General features: G+C 37.7%; 1 protein-coding gene across 2 annotated transcripts in view; it reads left to right on the plus strand.

Moving 5' to 3' along the window:
- MDGA1 (MAM domain containing glycosylphosphatidylinositol anchor 1) overlaps window positions 1-18,797 on the plus strand; it is a 318,790-nt gene extending 299,993 nt beyond the window's left edge. Inside the window, exons 15-17 of one of the 2 annotated variants that reach the window (XM_087717920.1) lie at window positions 5,402-5,526; window positions 14,085-14,193; window positions 16,369-18,797. In XM_087717920.1, coding sequence (XP_087574046.1) covers window positions 5,402-5,526; window positions 14,085-14,193; window positions 16,369-16,460 — 326 coding nt within the window. In that variant the 3' untranslated portion in view covers window positions 16,461-18,797. The remainder of the gene's footprint in view (window positions 1-5,401; window positions 5,527-14,084; window positions 14,194-16,368) is intronic. The other variant, XM_087717918.1, reaches the window with a different exon arrangement.
- Window positions 18,798-20,299: the final 1,502 nt, after the last annotated feature.

Genomic DNA, 20,299 nt, shown 5'->3' on the forward strand with positions numbered 1-20,299 from the left:
CACTGAACCCTAGCTAGTCCTTTTTCGGTACAGATGTTTCAAGGAAAAGCCAAATGCATTTTAGTCTGGGAAGAAATGGCCAAACAGGAGAAGAAAAACAGGACAAAAAATGAAAAGATGACGAGATGAGCTGATAAAGACATTGTTCCACTTCTTGAGATCTTTATTGAAAGCCATCACCAAAAACAAACCCCTAAAAAAGAGAGAAGTGCAAATCCTTCAAAAGCAGTATTTCAGAGAAGAAAATGTAGACATGAGATTCTACTTTCCTTATTTCATTAAGACAGCCACTTCTTGCATAGCTGCTTCCAATGTCAACTCTGTTTTTGCAGGTGTATAATGTGCCACTACAATACATTCATTCTTTGGGGGAAACGAGATGTGCTTGTGAGAAAGCCCCTCCCCCCCACCAATGCTCCCTTAAGAAAAAGAAAATTATCCAAAGGAAGAGAACTTAGATGAATCGGGATAGGAGATTCCCCAGTAATTTCTCAAGAGCATTCCTTCCATTCCCACCTGTAGTGTAATCAGTAGCATCACTACTGAAAAAAATCCAGAGGGATGATTTGCCAGAGAGGCTGAAGACTGCTAGATAAATTATTCCACAAAGCAACACACACACACACACACACACACACACCCTTAGTTATATGAGGGCTAAAGATGTAAATTTCTCCAAAATTGTCATCTTCAAAGAACATTTTCTTCCATCAAACTAAATAAGAACTAGTTGGGGAAAGGAATCCAGGCAGACATCTCTGCCTGGCATAACTCTTACAATCTTACTTAGGGCTTTGACTTCTCCTCTTTTAATATTTGAACATTTCAAGCTCTCTTTAAAATGCAGGCTCTGTGTAATATCTGAACCAGACTTTGAGTTTCAAATATTCTTCCCATTTGATGAGCGGTTCACTAATAATCATAATCACAACCCTATATGATCTCATATCATCACAACCCTACATGATCTCATCACTGGAGATTTAGTCTCCCGTCTTTTAAAAGTTAGACTACAATATTTAAAATATATTGTCCCAATTTAGACATACCACCTCCTTTTGCTATTCAGATCAATGTGATTGTATATGGACAGTATTCAGAAAAATAATTTTCCTCCTTCTAAGCAACAGAACAGCAGAACAGAACAGAGTTGTATGTCCCCAGTTTATTTGTCCTGTTGTCCCATTTATATTATCCACTTTAAATAAAAAAGAGGAGCAAGATCAACCAATAAACCATAATTTATTCAAAATGCTTCCAGAGCCTCCAGTCGAGGAAATGACGTTTTCTTGATTCTTTTTCTTTCCTTGATTGGTGTAGACATGCAATTTTCGGTAAAATATGCATTCAGTTTGCTTGGTGGTGAGAATTTCAAAGAATGCATTTTTTTTGCTTTCCAGATGCTGCTTCACTCCCCTTAGTTCTTTGCCTTCTTTATACAGGCATCAGAATTCATTTTCTGGATGATTTGTTCCACTCCTGGCTGTGCTGCCATATTTTTGCCTGGAAGGTTGTAGTTAGGATGAGTAGATAAGATCAGAACACTGAATGATGCCTGATTTCCTGGCATTTCTTTGCTAAATTGATTATTATCCATGATGTGAGCCAGAAATGCTAGGGATACTTCGATGGATAATGAAGGAAATGTAAGTCTCCTCCAGATGTCTTTACAAGTTAATGAGTGCAGTGCCTGGCATTTATCCAGCTTAAAAGAGGGAGGATGCAGAGAGAGTTGTCCATTAAAATTCAATTTCTCTCTTCAAAAGATTTGGTCCAAAATAGTTTTCAGTATTATTTCTTAAAGCTTGAGACCAGGAGGGGGATCTTTTTATTGAACTGACCTAGTGTCTCCCATTCAAACTGATGGAAATGGTCTTAGAAGAAGTGTTGCCAATATAAAGTTGTTCTTGTTAAAACTCAATCAGAGCTAGCCCAGCAGTTACATTATAATAGCTAAGTTATGACTTCATTTATTGGTTTGTTCATTTGGACTTATTTGGCCAAAGACTCTGGATGGCTTATATCTAAAAAGTAAAGAAAGGGGGAAAAGAAAAATGAACATGCATGTCCAGGACAAACAAGCCAATACATTTTTTTAAAAAAAAACAACCTACAAACAATCCCTCAGCAACCACCCTATATCCAGGCCTGGGAAGAAAGCCAAGTTTTCACTGATTTGTGGAACAGCTATAGGATCCGCATCAACACTGCACACTTCTAAACCGCCTCCCACCTCCAGTTTATCAACAGCTCTGGTTGCCTTGCCAGTTTAGCCAGATCTCTATCTGATGTCCACTTTCAAATAAGCATCAGGTGTTAAAGAAGACTGGATACTGAAAAGGAAGAGAATGATTGCCTTTTACCCAAGTTGCGAAGGACTAACTTCTTCTAGTAGTGGGAGAACAGATTTCATGCAGATAAACTAAACATAAAGGATGAGCAAACTTTTTTTGGCTGTGACTTGGGCTTAATGGCTTGGAAAGTGGCAAGAGCCCCAGTGCCCAAGGATAATAGCATAATGTAGGGACCCAGGTATACAGAGATGAAATTGGGTCAGGGGAAACATGGCAGAGGACAACAGGCAGAAGGGAAAGGATTTAAGAAATAGTTTTCTCTATGTATGTTCCCCTACCTAACCCCAGATGACTGAAATCTAGTAGTTCAGATAGAAAGGGTTCCAAAGTTGCAGAAAATGAGCTTATTTCAAATGCAGCCTTAAAAGACCTATTTCTGTGGTCCATGAGACAACTTGTTGTGCTTATATGTGTATACATGCATGCATGTGCATTTAATTAAGGGAATGTTGGGACAGAATATAGATCCCTTCTCTCTGTTGCTAGCTTGAGGCCAATATTGTATGTGTTTGTGTGTGTGTGTGTGTGTGTGTGTATTTATTTATTTATTTATCAGCACAAATGCAACACACACAGATATATATACACACATATATACATATACTCATATTTCAGCAGAAGAAAAGTTATTACATTCATTGTATACCACAACTCAAATATTTGGGTGTTGGCCCACATTCCTACAATATCCTCTTGGAGCTGATTAATATGTTTCTTGATTGACAGAATTAAATATGGCAGTTCCATTTTATTTTATTTTATTTGGGTTCTATTAGAATGCTAGCCATGAAAATGCGATCTTCAGTCACATTTATGTGGTAATATAGAATCTGCCTGCTGTGTAATAGTGCTGTCTGCCTCTTCAGAACAGTAATCTGGGGAATAATGTCAAGGAAATCTTTTACTTCTTAGCTGTTAGGGATAGTAGCTGGTTCTAGAGTGGAATGATTTAAATTAGGTAAATCAACAAACCCAAAACGTCTGGTTTAAAGCATATTAATCAGATTTTCTATTTAAGGAATGCAAAGCAAGTAAAATAATAATTGCTCATCTCCACAGTGTCCCAGAGCAGGGTAACTTGTTTCTCCTTCCTTCAAGTTACACTCAATAGGTGGCCAAAATTGATTACGTCCTTTGGTTTAACACTAATAGTTCAATCTACAGATATATGCTTGTATTACCACAGTGAAGTTAAATTATACCTATGAACACTCATTCACATGCCAACAAGCACACATAAAGTCGCTCTTACATAGAAAAAAATTGAAAACAATCTAAGAATAGTGTGGGTTTAAGCGGATTTTTTTTCCTTTTGTTTAGACTTCTTTCTTTAATCATTAATTTTGGATATTACAGAGACAAGTTGTGACTTGACCCCAGTGATGGCATTTTTCCTAAAGAGACCAATGAAATATCTGGATTTTATGTGGAGTTTTTTAGCATGTCTTGAATGACTAGTAATTTATAATAGGTCAAAAAGTACATGAAATTTAGAGAGTTAAGGGAGAAAGGACAAATAGATTTTCAGGGGAAGCATTGTCTTGTAATAAAAATAAGATTTACCTCTTTTTTTGCTGCTCAGGATGGCATGTCTTCCTCTATTTTACCTTCATGAGTAATTCTGTGAGATCAACTCAACTACAACATCTAGTAATCTCATGGCTAACTGGAGTTTGAAGTTTCAAACTGGGTTTGTCCAGCCATAGGCCAGCCATCATGCTACTATAGAGCACTTACCATTAACAAACAGAAATTTGGCATCCATTTTCTAGAAAGTTCTGTTGCAAGTGCCATTCTAGCTGTCTTCCCATTATCCTAGTTCAGTGTTTCTCAACCTTGGCCACTTGAAGATGTCTGGACTTCAACTCCCAGAATTCCCCAGCCAGCATTTGAATTCTGGGAGTTGAAGTCCGGACATCTTCAAGTGGCCAAGGTTGAGAAACGCTGCCCTAGTTCTTCCTGATTTCAGGTAGCTTACTTCCAGGAAAGTATGTATATAAAATTATGAGCTCAATAACTTAGTAGTATCTGCTTCCTTCAAGAGCCAAGCTGTGAATCTCTCAAGCCTTCACAACCTTGCAATTGGAAATTGTCTTCTATGCAAAGTTTTGTATAGCTTTGGCCATCCTAGCACATTTCCCATGGTGATCGTTTGGAAATCAATTAAATAAACATTCATTTCAGAAAACAATATGTGCAGACAAGAGCTTGCTCATTGGAGCTTGCTCTTTGATAAGGTCTGCCAGACCAGAAGCCTATTAAACACATATTTTATTAGCTTTAATGCTCCTTAGATGCCTATTATAGAGGTGTATGCTACAGGATGATTCTGGGAAAGAATTTCTGCAGGGAGTGTTAACTGAACCTGAATTCATATTCATTGAGTTGGAAATGGTAATTTAGACCATTGAATCTAACCCTCTGTTTAGTGAAGAGATTTCTACTTATCCTACTTGTGCTTAGTAAATATCATAGCTGCAGTTGATCTTAGTTTGGTTTACAAACAGTTCAGTGTCAATTTTCAATACTGCATTTCTTAAATCTATGTCACAATTTGTTTCCCTCATCATGGTGGCAAATGTCTGAAGAATAATTATAACCAAGGTTGTCTAGATGTAGATATTGTGGTCCAAGACACTAGAACCCCTACCAAGATCAGAGATCCTGATAGTAATAAAGGACTGCAACCTATTCATTTCGTTAGATCTTCCTTATCAGCATAAAAAAACGAGGAGAGGATGGAGGCAAACATTAAGTGGGATATTACTTACTGAATGAATAAAGAGCACCCACGTTGGGATAACTGGGAATTAACTAGAATTCTTCAGGGAAACAATGCATAAGACATTTAAATGTATATCTCTACTCCAAGATTGCAATAATGAAAGATATATAGATTGTTAATAGCCCCTACTCACATCTTATGCATTCAGTGAAAGAACCTATGTGCAAGATCTAATATAGATGCAAATGTCAATTGATCCTTTCACAAAAAATTGCTGCAAAGACACAGTATGACTCCAGTGTTTCATGCCATTCCCTTATAGGATCCTTAAATCTCTTGGTTCATGTGAGGAATAAGCAACCCACTCAAGCCTTGTCACTCAAAGGAGACAAGGGAAATATGTGGCAGCAAGTACATGTACCCATCAATCCTGCAGGACCTTTCCAGGTAAGCAGATCCTATAATACCTGCTATTATGTCTTTGATTTAGTATAGCAAACCTTAAGGCAAAGACTGGTGAATGGTAAAATGTGCATCATCACAAGTTCAAGAAAAACAGAATACCTCTTTCTGGCCTTCTATAATAAAGTAGCTGAGGAGCCATGCCTCTCTCCCTCCCCACCCAAACTTGTTGCTTCATAATAGGACTTAATACATCAGCACTAATATGTGACTTGAACAGTTACTTGGGCTTTGTCATTGTTGAATAGGTTCTTACATGGAAAAGTGGATGTAGCTACTGTCAAAAACATCAGCCCTTCCTTATGGACTATGTGGCTATTATTCCTGGTGCAAACCATGACCTGGTCAGGAAGTTCACATTATAATCTTCCACCTGCTCCATAGGAGAGAACTATTTCTGCTTTCATGTGACAAAAAGATATGGGAAAGGCTGTATCTAAGTGGTACAGTACCTCCTCTGCATGCAGAAGTCATAACTGCAATTCTTAACCAGATACAGCTGGAAGAGAATTCATATCTGGAACTCTAGTAAGCCATTAGCTGGGTGGAGCTAGATTTCATAAGGATAAGGCAGCTTCCTATCCCCACTTCTTATAGTAATGAAAAGTATACAAGTGATCCTGGTACCAAAGTATTTCTATGTAGGATGTTCTTGACTTGAGCCTCAGCTGGTGGGTATGCATGCAAGGATGATGTGGTGCTTATTGTTAAGATGACCACCACTCAGCTGAAAGTATCCATGCTCCAATAAACAGCAACTGGTTACATGAGGAAACTTGTAGCACAGTGATGCCATGTTTTATAACCATATTACTAGATAGTATCAGAAATGAGAAATGTGGAGGAAACTCAGAACTATTACTTCTGATTCACTGCAATGTCACATGTCAGCTATGGAACCATCCATAATAGCAAGTCTCTTCCAATGTATGCAATGTTATCTGTTAAATAGAAATGTTCAGATCCATACTGTGTTTCTACTGTAAATGCTATAAACAGTCTGGAAAAATGTGATGTCCTGGGTGCCATTTATTTATCTGGACTGCATCCTTGTTTTACCATGTTCAATAGCGTCTTGACCCATAACTATTTTGGAGTAAAACTTTGAGAGCCAGCTTGGTCTAGTGGTCCAGCTAGAAACCATGAGACTCTGAATTTTAGTTCCACTTTAGGCATGAACGCTAGCTGGATGACTTTAGAATCAGCACTCACTCTCAGCCTACAACATCATGCTTGGGTGACAAGCCAGTTAGTCAATTTTTGTCACAATCAATGGATGAACTTTCTCTTGATCTGAGGGAGGGGAAGCCTGTACATTGCCGGGGGGGGGAAGGCTAGGTAGGAAGTAAAGCAGTATAGCTAGATAAATCTTACCTCTTATACATAGGTGTGTGTTAAACATTATTATGGAAATCTTGTATAGTTTCGTGAAAGATTCTGTGGTGGCGTGTTCAATCTATGCAAAATTTAACCACTGTGCATTAATTTTCTGAGCTGTTTGTGAGCAGTTGCACACTGTGATTCTGCAAAGATGATTTATAAGTGCTATTCCATCTCTAGGTGGGATTTCAAATGTCTATTTTATTTTGGAAGTATATGAAGCATGTATAAATTGCACAAAAGTTTATGTTTACTGTTAAGAACTAGACATGTTTATGATTGTTCTTTCATTATATAGATGAAAACTCGGTTATGGTCTTTTAAAAGCAGAGTTATGGTTGCAAATTGGCATAGAGATAGAATTTTTGTTCATATAAAGTTGCACAAAAACATATTTACCTAGCATTATTGGGTAAATGAACTCTATTCATGTTCAGAATTTGTGTGAACTATTTGATTTAATATTGGTACCTTGAAATCCAGACTTTAAACTCCCAGAGTATAAAGCAAATTCTACTATATTTTGTTATATCAACAGTGCTGCTTTTAAAAAAAAAAAAAAACCCAAAATCTTAGCAAGCCTGTTCTTGGGGATCTTTTTCAGATCTGTAAATATTGGACAAGTATAAAACTGATATGCATCTGCAAAATAAATAGAACCATATAGAGGAATGAACAGGGCCATACATATCCATTTATTATTCTGAGCTTTTGTGTGTGTGTTAAAATCCAGAGGTATTTATTCCCTAAGAATTTTATTGCAAATTTTATTCCTGGCATCTTATTTTTGTTGGTGAATGATTTGTTATGCTGCTTATACTGGGCGAGGCCATGAGCATTTGCTGCTTTTTTTTTTTTTTACTTAGCACTAAAGTGTGCAATATACTGTACTTTGGGGTGCCATAAAACAAGAATCTAGTTACTTGTAAGCCTGTTGCTTATTGCTTGTAGCTCAACTGTTGCTATGTGCGTAATGACAATTGGGATGGGCAACTAATTTCTTACCATTCAGTTGGTATGAGCTTGTTCCAGCTTGTTGACTCATAGCCTGGGGATGGTCTTTCCTTTTGCAGAAGTGTCTCTGAATAGGTTGGACTGCAGAGGGGCATAAAAAGCAATGCTTTTAGAGAGAGGGGGGATTCATTTTCATTAGAGGGTGTGTCATGAGGCTTATATAATCAACATTTTCCTCCCTTCTATCCAGTTCATTTCTCCTTCATCAGGCTATGAGAATTGAAGAAGAACTGGAACGTTTCCAAGTACTTAGTGACTAAAATGTAACACCAGGCTCTATATAACCAATATATACAAGGGGAAGCCGTTTTGCTGGGGAGAATTATGGCTAATACACGCTTACCTGGCCTTAAGTACCATTTAATTCAGTAAGACCTCCCTCTAAATAGCTACATATAGGTTTGCACTGTGAAAAGAGCTGCTAATAACTGAAAGCGACGTAGGGATTTTTTTTTTCTACAGGAGTATTCCATTGCAGGATTAATATAGATACCACACTGCCTAAGAGAAATTCCAGACAATGAACAGGAAAATTCACAAAAGAGTAAAACAGAGAGAAAATAGTATTACATCACATCATATACATCACATGTGGCCAGTATGTTGCCAGCCAGGTTCTGTGTAGCCAACTTAATAGCAATCAGTGTGTTAGCTAGGAGGGAAATATTGCATTTTTCCAAAAACAAGGTATTGATCTCAGAATGGAATATTCTTACAACAGAAATGCTGCCTTACAGAAAAATAGAACAAGACAGAAAATTGGAAACAAATGTGCATTTATAGTATTCATACACAGACAAAGTCCTTTTTTTATGGAAAACAGAGCAGCTGAGCATGAAAAATCTGCCCTTTGCTTCCTACACATAAATATACACACACAATATCATTGCCACTAGGAATGCTGGAGGAATCTCTTTTCAACCTGAATTGATCTGCCTCTTCTAGAGAAATGTGCAGATCAGAACTTAGCAGTCGGATGGATTCTTTTCACTTCCCTTAATATTACACTGGAGTTTTATGGCTCAGAAAAGAAAAATCAAAAAGTATTTAAACTCTGCATTCGAGGATAAAGGGAAAGCATCACACTTGTTTTCTAAAATGTTCAAAAGGTACGTACTGAAATAGATGTAAGTGCCGAGGTTGTGTAGATCTTTTTTACAAACCTCAGACTTGCAGAATGAGCAAGGAATAGAAGGGAATTACCGATTAACATTTTCAAATGCCCACCCCGGCCACACTTGCCTAAGGTAAAATAAAAGCACATAGTTGGTTAGGGGCAAATGAAATTTCACAGCCTGTAATACACAGATCTCCCTCTGGTCTTTATTCTGAAAATCTCCCCTCACAGTATTCAGCAAATAGGAAGGCAGCAACGCTGAATATCCACTGAGTACGTGAACAGTGTGAGGAGGCTTCGTGCAGGGCTTTATATCATCGGAAGACAGGTAATGGCAGGCTTGTAGTCTTCTCCTGCATAATGGGACATGAATGCAGAGGTTGGCTCTGCTCCTGAGGGAATGGGAGGTGAATGGGCCTCTGCCCTCGCTGCCTGTAAAGTGTTGTAACCATGGGAACAGCACGGGTGGCATGGGCTAATGAAGCTGTAACTGTCAAGCTCAGAGAATGAAGGAGCCCCCTGTGATTCCAAAGTCAGGAGTACAGGGGGAGAAGGATAGCTCTGGCCTTCACAGCAGCCCGAGTTACGGAAATTTTAGCACCCAAGCTGATTTTGCAGTTCATTTTGTTCCTCGGTCTGCTCTTGGGGTGGCCTCCCTCATATCAAGGCAGGGACAAAAGGCAAATGAGCAGTGACCCGTTCTAATAAGAGATGTCACCAGTGCCCCAATGGTTTCATCCTATCCCCCCCAAACCTTAACACCCCTTTACATTGGCCACGAAAGGCATGCAGAACTGGATTTCATTGCAAAATAGAGGTACTGTAACAGTAACAAATTAACAGAGTTGGAAGGGACCTTGTAGGTCATCTAATCCAACTCTGTGCCCAAGTAGGAGACCTTACACCATTTCTGACAAGTGGCAGCCCAATCTCTTCTTGAAAGCTTCCAGTGACGAAGCTCCCACTGTGCCAAGCTGTTGGCATGTGAGCTACTTTATGTTTCAGAAATGAAGCCAGAATGTGTGAACAGGGCAATCCAGCCCTGCAGAGTAGAAGGTTGGGTATTCCCATACCTTTGCATGTGACACATTTGCTGTGACTGCAGCCCAAACAAGCCACCTATTTGGACACCCAATTTACCTTCCCACAAGCTCAGGCATGCAGAATTAACTTCTGTGTGGGAGGGATGCTGTCTGTCATGGACACTCCTGCAGATAGAAAGAAGGGCTTGGTCTTTTTGAAAAAAGACAGAAGTTGTTGGACCTACTCTGGAAAGGAGTAGGATTTAAGATCAGTCCACACATATTTTGTTTAAATCCAGATAATTGAAGCACAGGAAACATCTGCTTCAACTGCCTTCCAGGAAGAGGCCAGGAATTGTATGGCATTTAATTGCTGGTTCTTTATATTACACTAATTATCTTGTATTTCTCTGTGCAAGGTAGTGAATTCTGTGTGGTGTTTTTTAACCGTTCTTCAGGCTGGACATGGAAATATTCTATATAGTGTTTGTGCAGTTCGTAATAATGAATTGCAGCATTTCCCATCTTACAGGGAGAATCTGCTATTTGTAGCAGAATAGCACCATCTTCCAATGTCTTTGGAAATGTTCTTTTTTTAAATAATTTATTTTTTATTTTCAGACAAACACACGACACATAAAACATAAAAGCCTCTTCAACCACACACAGTGTGTCAATTGGTTACAAAATATTTCTGTGTCCTTTCCATAGTCATCACTTGAATTCTATCAAAATTGACATAGTGACATATTGACAATCGGTTCCACCACAAAAGCGCGTAGGACAAAATCGCGCTCGACAAAAGCGCGCTGTGACGTCATCACAGCGTGACGAAAAAGTTCGAAAAATGTAAAAATAAAGCGAAAACCTTACCCTAAGCCCCCCAAATCTAACCCTAAACCTAACCCTAAACCTAACTCTTAACCTAACCCTAAACCTAACCGTTAAAGTAACGAAAAACCTAACGCTAACCCTTAACCTAACCCTAACGCTAACGCTAACGCTCTAAAGCTAACCCTAACCCTTAACCTAACCCTAACCCTAACCCTAAACCTAACCCTTACCTTTATGTGAATCGGCTTGCTTTAATTTAATTTTTATTAATTTTTATTTGAATTTTTCGATCTTTTTCGTCGCGCTGTGATGACGTCAAAGGCGCGATTTTGTCGATCGCGCTTTTGCCGTCCGCGCTTTTGACGGGTCACGTGACAATCAAGATATCTTTGTATACATTATTATTATGCTTCATCCTATTCTAAGCCATTCTATCATTTTAACATTGATAACATTCTCTAATAGTTTCCAATTCCATGTTTTCCCCATTATTAGTATTATCAATCTAATATATAGGTATACAAATTGTTATAATTATTAAACATCTATTAGGCTTAGTTATTATTACATCTTTTCAACATAAGGCATATTAAATTTGAAGAAAATTTATATTATGACATTTTATTACATCATCCTGAAATCATCCAATGATATTACATCTTTATATTCTATTCTATATAGAATTGTTTATATTTAATAAAAAGGCTTTTCAACATCATCTCCATGATCACACTTATAGTTTGTATAAGATTTCATATTATCAATCTAATATATATAAATGCTTTGTTATCATTATTAATCATTTATTTGACTATAGCTATTATTTCATTGTACATAGCACTCAAACTTTAACTACATTTAACTAAAATTTGTTGTGACATTTCATTTCATCTTCCTGTATCCTTCCAGAGGTAGTGTAGTCCAACATCTCTTGCCATTTGTAAAGTCTGTATTCTAAGTGTTTTCTTGATAAGTCTTATGTGGACTTCTTTTAAGAACTTGTTCATTGCATGTCTTATAAGAATTTGAAGCCCCCTATCTGCTCTTTTTATCAGCTTAACTTTTGTTATCATTAGTGCTTCTGCCGAGATTACTCTCGTTATTTCTGCCAAATTTTCTCTCCTTTCTTCATCTATTTTCTGACATCTGAAATATAGTTCCAGTTCATCGATTTCTCCTTTCTGTATTTCACACTTGTCATTTCCCTCCACTTTCAGTTTGCTGTCAGTGTCAACAATTTTCTTATCACTTTCATATGTCTCTGTATTTTGATTTTTAATTTCAAGTCTCTTTTCAATTCTCTCTCTAATTATTAAAACTTTTTTAATTTCTAAGAAAATTCTTTGCAAAGTTAGTGCCTTTTCTTCTTCATATTGTGCCATTTTCCAGGTTATAAACACTGCAAAAACATCCGAGACTTTTTAGGTCAAACAAATTCAGTGGAGTTTTTCAAATCAAAGCTTTCTCTTTCCTTCAACAAAATGTTTTCCACTGAGCCTTTCAGTAAACAAAGCTTATAGCTTTATCAGATATTGCCAAGCCTCTAGCCACTAGATCGCAGTATTACCTCTTTCCATCTGTTTCCGCCTCTCTCTGTAAACACCAAGTTCTGAGAGAGGGGGGGGACAAAAAATATGTAAAAATTACGCTTCATCCAAGCGAGAGAAGAAGCTTTTAATCCATGAATACAAAAAAATGGAAAAAGTATAGAGGAAAAAGAAAAAAATAGACCAGTCCAGTTTAAAAGTAAGAGGCATTTGTAAAAAGTCCATACATAGAAAACAAACAAAGTTAAGGTAGAAAAGATAACACAATAGTCTTAAACCAGAATTAATTCGCCACTTATTTTCTTCTTCAATTTTATTTTAAATTCCAATTCTTTTGGGTTTTCCCTTTTCTAATAACAAACATTTTTCTCACCATTTCGACACCACTCCTGTACTGCTTCTGTTTCAGAGGCTTGTCCCAACCTTCTGCAGCCATTTTGGCTCCTTCTCTTGTAGCTGGCAAAAGGAGCTTTCTCCTGGATCAATCGGGGGCTTTGCGATGCCCCTGAGATCAGCAGGAGATGCTCTTCTCTATCACTGTTCATTCACAACAGTTTAGGTCCAAAAGGACCATCCAGGAACAGAGATATCGACAGCAATCCCCCAAGATTGCATGTTGTGTCATTGTGACATTAAGCCCCGTCCCTTGGAAATGTTCTTGTTTAGTTGCCAACTGTATTAGAACAGCTCTACAATTTAGCTTTATCAATGCTGACTGTGTTTTAATATATAATGTTAAAAGGGGGGTTGCATTTTATAGTAACTTTTTAAATAAAGTTTCATTTATTTGTCTATCTCTCAAGGACGGGAGGAAGGCCTCAATCATATGCCTCAATGTTACACAACTAGCAATATTGCAATATTGAAATTCTTTTGCTTTTTGTTTTCACATTTTAATTGGCAAAAAAATTGTAAGATAGTTTATGGGTGGATATCAGGGGAAATCATCCTGGGATTAGACAGAGGCACACGGAAATATCAAGCTCCAGTGCAGAGGCAGGGCCTGGATGTAAAACTTGAAATGGCTTCCAGAAGGTTGTTTAAAGCCTCCAGCCTTCTACCTTATCGGCTCAGCAACACCTTGCAGACAATTCACTGATAAACTGAAACATTTAAAAAAAAAAAACAAGGCCTTACAGACAGCCCCAAAAGGTGCAGTTGTCAAAAAGAATTCTAAAAAAAATGTAGATTTGTGAAGGGTAACAAAGAAGAGCTAAATTTTCTTTTCTCATTAAATTTCACCAAGATTCATTAATTGTCTCAAAGTCAGTTTAACAATAGCAACAAACAGAATATTGCAGAACAATCTAATATAGAAGAGGTCATTTGGGACAAAAAATATCACATCTCTCTCTTTTTTGTTGTTTGTTTTAAGCTGGTCTAAATTTCTATCTCATCTGGGAGCATAAGAGTCAGTTATCACACCCCACCAAGGCCCATTTGGGGACATTTCAAGACTGAAAGTTCTAGGAAACTTGGGGGCAAGTAGACAATGTGTTGAGTAGGATCTAGTGGCCTTTGGGGACTAATGGCTTTAGCATCACAGGAAGGTAAACTAATATTCTTGTTGCAGAGGTGAAATTTTTAGATGTTTAAAACCTTTCTAAGTCTGATCTTTTCTTCTCTCAGATCATCTTTGAAGGTGTCCGTGGGACAGGTTCTGAGGGAGATATTGCTATTGATGATGTTACTCTGAAAAAAGGTGATTGTCCAAGAAAGCCAATTGTCCCAAATAAAGGTAATTATACTTGATGAATTGTATGTGTCACTGCATCCCAAGTTCAAGGGGAAAAAATTGGGAAAGCTATGTACCATATATTAATCAACATGTATGTTTACATATAATAATATACTTATACATAATAAGAATATACTTATTGATAATCAGCATATACTTGTTCAGAGAGACATAGACATTATTGGCTGCAATGTATCAAGCTCATTTAATTTATTGTAATGTCCCACGTTAATGTTGATGCCCAACATGGTTCTTAATTTCCTAGGTACAGAAAATAATGAAATGTTTATTATTCCTCAGTCTCTTTGATAAATTTGTTACCAAAGAAGTTGAAATTTTAGAATCTACAGACCCAGGAAAATGGTGATTGTAGCATAGCTATAGCATGCAAAACAAAATAATATTATTCAATAATAATACGCATAAAAAACTATGATGATGGATGGATGATGGATGCATTGATTTTTATTATGTAGTCTGAGACAGAGATGTCTTCCTAAATTATAAATACATTTTCCCTGGGTATACTTTTTTCAGATTTTCCCACCTATCCTATGCCAAGGGCAACAGAATTAATGTCAGGGAGGAAACTATTCTTTTCACTTTGAGAAGTATCCTTAATCGATATATTTATTTGAAGCAGAACATGGTTAGATTATTTTGTGAAGTTCGGCTTAATGGAGAAAAGGAAACACTGGGCCATCTATAATAATATGTATGTAGGATGTCCAGAATTAATCCTTGGCATTTCTAGCTTAATAAAACAAACAAGCAAACAAACAAAAAATAGGATCAGGTACCAAATGACAGGAAAGTGATCTTTCTGCATTAGATCCCAGAAAGTCTTTATTTGTTCAAAAAGGCACTGTTGAGTGATTGAACAAATCACAGGATCATTAATTTGGATGAGGCCATCACATCCAACCTCTGTGCTCAATGCAGGAATTTCAGATTAAACCATCCCAGAAAAGTGGCTGTCTAATTTCTGTTTGAACCTATCTGAAAAGGGGAGCTATCTCCTTTCTGGATAATTGCTTCCACTGTCAAACAGAACTAAATGTTAAGAACTCTTTTTCTAATGTTTTACTGGAATATGACTTCTTGTCAGATCTCATCCTTTATTTTGCGTACTGCACTCTGGAATGAGAGAGGACAGATCCTGATGTTTCTCTACGTGACATCTTTTCAGGCATTTGAAGAGTACAGCCACATCCCCTCCCAAACATCTTTTCTCAAGGCAAACATGCTATCCATCTTCTTTAGAAGGCTTAGTTTCTAGTCCTCTGATCATCTTTCTTAGCCTCCATTGATCCCATCCCACTGTTTCGGAATCCTTCTTAAAGTGTGGATATAGTACAGGTGTTATATGACCAAAGAAGAATATAGTTATTACCTAGCCTTTTATGAGGAAGCTTTCTACATTAGTTCATTGACCATTGTCCTTGGACAATATTTTTAATACTTGTTCTACTCTTCAAAGTATGGATTTGTTTTTATAAAAAATCTGAAAGAGAGACAAAATCTAAACATATCTTTTATTTTACATGTCTAGTATGGCCAATAACATCTAAAACACATTAGTTTCTGAAATATTCAGCTTGCACAGTAAAACTAGACATTTAGGATTCTACGTGTCTTCTTGTTTTCATGTGATTTTAACTTTCAGTACAGGTAGTCCTCAACTTACAACAGTTCATTTAATGACTGTTCAAACCTACAATGGCACTGAAAAAAGTGACTTACGTCCGTTTTTCACATTACAACCTTTATAGCATCCCCATGATTATGTGATCAAAATTTAGATGCTAGGTGTGCATACTTATGACCATTGCTGTGTCCCAAGATCATGTGACCTTTTGTGACCATATGACAAGCCAAGTCAACAAAGAAGCCAGATTCACTTAACAACCATCTTACCAGCTTATCAACAGTAATGATTCACTTAACAACTTTGGTAAAATTGGGCAAAACTCACTTAACAAATGTCTCGCTTAACAACTGAAAGTTTGGCTCCGATTTTGGTTGTAGGGTAAGGACTACCTGTACATCCAATTATTTTGTTTTGGTGGGTATAATTTTGGAATTCTTGAGATTATCCTTTCATTCCACAGTCATTTGTTTTGCAAACCATTGATAATTTTCATGAGATAACATTTTTTCTTTCTTTCCCTACAGCAGTTGCCCTTCCAGGAAATTCTGCTGTCACCCAACACACATCTTTTCTCTGCTGGCCGCTACTTTTCTTTCTTTACGTGCTGCTCAGATGATAGCAGTGAATGCTCCCATTGTCTGAGACATTCCTCCTCCTTTCCTACTTGGTCACCCTCTGCTCCTCTATCTCCCCCTCCTCACTGGCACACCAAAGTGTCCATATGTTACCAAAGACTAACATGCATGACTACGCAAAAGGGATCCAGCTAAGAACCTAAGGGATTCCTGGAGGAAGTCATACTGTCTAAAAACAAAATATATATAAATAAAGAAAAAACAAACACACGAAAGAAAGAGGGAGGAAGCAACGGAAAGAAGAAATGGAAGCAAAGAATGAAAGGCAATGCTGAGGATGAAAATGATGTTTAAAAGGATCAGTGGAATGGAGGAAGGCATGTTCCTTTAAGAACAGAGGACAAGACTTCCTCAGGGAAGTAGGAACTTTTGTTTAAAACAAAAACAAAATATACTAAAGCACAAATTTCTACCAGAACTGTTACCTTCTTGGCTGCAGAACCACAGTTTAGAAGACATTCTAGCATACACAGTGCCATCCTTTGGAATCTCTGTGTTAAGACTTCTCCCTTACCGGTTTTGCCTACAACCTGTCTACTGCAGCACCACCTCCTCATACTTCTCCCACTCATCTCTGGTGACCACAGAACCTTGTCCTCATTTGCATGTACTTCTGAGTCTTCATATGCGTTTTTAAGACTCTCATGTATTTACTCGTCCATCTATAAATTTGCCTTGACCCATCCATCCCCAACTTCAATTCAGCAAAGCAAAGAGATAGACCTCTTGTGGATTACGGAGATGAATGGAGAAATCTAGGGCAAACATAAGCTGCAGGTTCAGCTGTTGACATCCTTCACCTACCCATCTCTTTTCTCTTTTTTCAGGCTGCTCACTTCTCTCCTTTAGTACTTATTTTTTTTCTACCATCCCAGAGACAGATTGTCAATACAGCACAGAGACTAAAAGAAAAGGTTTCTTGTTTGAGGACCAAAGTAAAGAAGCTGAGTAGTGACACTGCAGTCAGTTACTATCAAAGCATGAGCTTCAGAAGCCTTAAGGCAAGGATTTCCTCCACCTTTTGTTGTTGTTGTTGTCATTGCTGCTGCTGCTAATTTATCTATTTCCTTTTAGTAATTCAGGCCTTACAGCCCCACTTCTTTTTTTTTTTAACTACAAGGGGAGTCATACAGATGCACCCTTATAACATCTGAAATTGCAATATTTCCTTGTCGGTTGTAATACCTATTCTTGACATATTATTAATCAAAGTTGCTGCTACCATGGTGCTTGATTTGCTATTGAAGGATTGGATAGCTGTATGGCAGCTGCACAATGAGGTGATAGACAAATGGAAGCAGAAAATAAAACTGTCCCTACATAAAGGAAGCAGGATAGGCAGGCTGTTATAGTTTTGAAGAAAAATATAGAGATAGTCCTTGTTTAGTGATCACAATTGGCATCAGCACCTTGGTTGTTAAGCAAATGATCACTAAATAAATTGGCAACTGTGCTTATAAACTGACATCAGCTTTGCTTTACAGGCCTGTGAAGGTCAGAAATGGGAGGATAGATCACAAAGGTTGTAACTGCAGACTAACTTCATGAGGCAGTCACTAAACAAAGACTACCTATACTTAGATTTCATTCAGTGCAGAAAAACAGAAGAAAAAACACCCACTGTTTCCAGGGACATCACATTACCACTGTGAAAGGAATGTTTTCTCAGGAAAGCCCAACTTGCACTTGGTAGTCCTGACCCTGCAAGATCATTAAAGCCAACTCTAAATCATTATATAAAGAAGAACCAGTTTACCTATTAGGGAGACATCACTACAGCAATGACATACTCTGCATACATCTTAATGGGTCCCTAAGACTTCCAGCAGCATAAGTTTTTTTCTCCATCCAGTCTTCCACACCAAGTTGCTACCAGACTCGCTGGACTATAGTTGTCATGATCTTCAGCTGGTTGCCCTCTTCAAGCTGGTGTTTTCGGCTTCATCCTTGTGCGAATAAGGCGTGGTTGGAGCTGTCATCTTTCTATGAATCTTGGTGGGGGTGTGTGGAGTGCTGGCTTTGTTGCTGTAAGTGGGTTGATTGGCTGTGTAGTTGCATCCTGATTGGTAGATGGAGTTGATGTTTGTAGATTGATTGGCTGTTTCGTATCATCCTGTGTGGCTGTGCGTCCGTTGTTGTTTTGTGTTGTAACGACCTGGATGGTGGGTTCGCACAAGCTGGAAGCCGAAAAAAAACAGCCTGAAGATGGCAAGTGGGGCCTTGCCGAAACATTGCTTAGACAATCTCAATCTTACATGGGAAAAGACCCAAATACAACAAGACCAGCATACCTACACCTGTCAAAATCTATGAATATATATATATAATTATTATTATTATTACATACATACATACATACATACATACATACATACATACATACATACATACATACATACATACATACATACATATATATATATATATATATATATATATATATATATATATATATATATTAGTACATTTCTAGTAGCCTGAGCATTTTGTTAGTCCTATAGTGGACTGGCGGAAGATAGAAGAGAGCAAGCAATGTTACAGGGGAATGTCAGGTGATGTTTCTGTAGTTCTGTGTTATCTAGGTTTACAAATGTACTAATAGGATGAAGGATAATTAATGCTAACCCAGTTTCTGATTTGTATAAAGTTATCGTATTTAATTTTGACCTGATTACACACTTTCTTTCTCATAGAAAGCAGCAGTGAGTGTATCATCTCCACCAGCCCAGAGATAGAAAGTTTTGATTATTCATTGCAAAAAAGCTATCTATGAAAGAATTATGTTCTACTTATCTCTTGCTATAAGGAAAATAGTGGAGAGTGGATTGCAAAAGTGGCCTCCCTTAATCATAACCTCCAAAACCATTTCCATGATTGGTATTGATCTTTCCCTCTAAAAGGTAGAAATGGACTCAGTCTTCCTTCAGTTTTCAGCTTGTTGAAGCCATTGAAGTCAAGTACTGAAGAAGCTCTTTTTATCAAACATTTAATCATTAACTTCCACTGACTGTCAGCAGAGTTAGGGAACCAGGAAGCCCAACCTGGCCACTGGGAAACTCATCACAAGTAACATGGTACAGAGATCTCCCCAGCCTCCAACTTCAAAAATTAGCCTAGCCTACCAATCCCTCCAATCTCCCCAAGTTTCCTGCAGGCTTAGAACAATAGGTCATTTTTAATGGAAAAGTTCCACTGAATCTGTGAACTGACAAAGATGGATTCTCTATATAATGGGATGTTCTTTGTATTTGAGCATTAGCTGTGCTGCAAAAATCATCCCCGTTTGGTCTCTAAAAGAGAATATGCTTCTAAAAGGGAAGATGCAACATAATTCTGGGTGCTGAGTCTAATTTTGGGCCACCTGTGTGCATTCTCAGCCATGAAGCAAATCAGTGCAACCTTTACTCATCTTCCTGGGTGAAAGCCTGTTTACTGCCAGGAATGCAGCTATATATGCTGCATGATTAAAGGCCATATTGTCTTTAAGTCTAAGCAAGCTAAAAATAATACCGAGTTGTGAGCTAACTTTGAGAATTTAGAGAAGTTTACTGCAAAAGGGGACAGCTGGTGTTTGGAAGATTAGGAGTGAGAGATTGGGGAGGGGATAAAGAAAAAAATGGAGATCCTGAGCTGCTATCTTCCTTCTCTGTCCTATTTCTGCAGCAGCTTCCTGATTTAAGTGTCCATCTGTGTGAGAATTGTAATGGACTAATGAAGTGCCTATTTTTGCAAAGGAGATACACAAAGTTCTCTCTTGGATGGGGTGAGCTAGCACTGGCTCAGGTATCTATCAATGAAATATCAGTCTTTCAATCATCAA

The sequence above is a fragment of the Thamnophis sirtalis genome, unplaced genomic scaffold, assembly GCF_051295495.1.
Source record: "Thamnophis sirtalis isolate CommonGarterSnake01/CBP01778 unplaced genomic scaffold, rThaSir2_p1.2 scaffold_6, whole genome shotgun sequence".
Taxonomy (NCBI): Eukaryota; Metazoa; Chordata; class Lepidosauria; order Squamata; family Natricidae; genus Thamnophis; species Thamnophis sirtalis.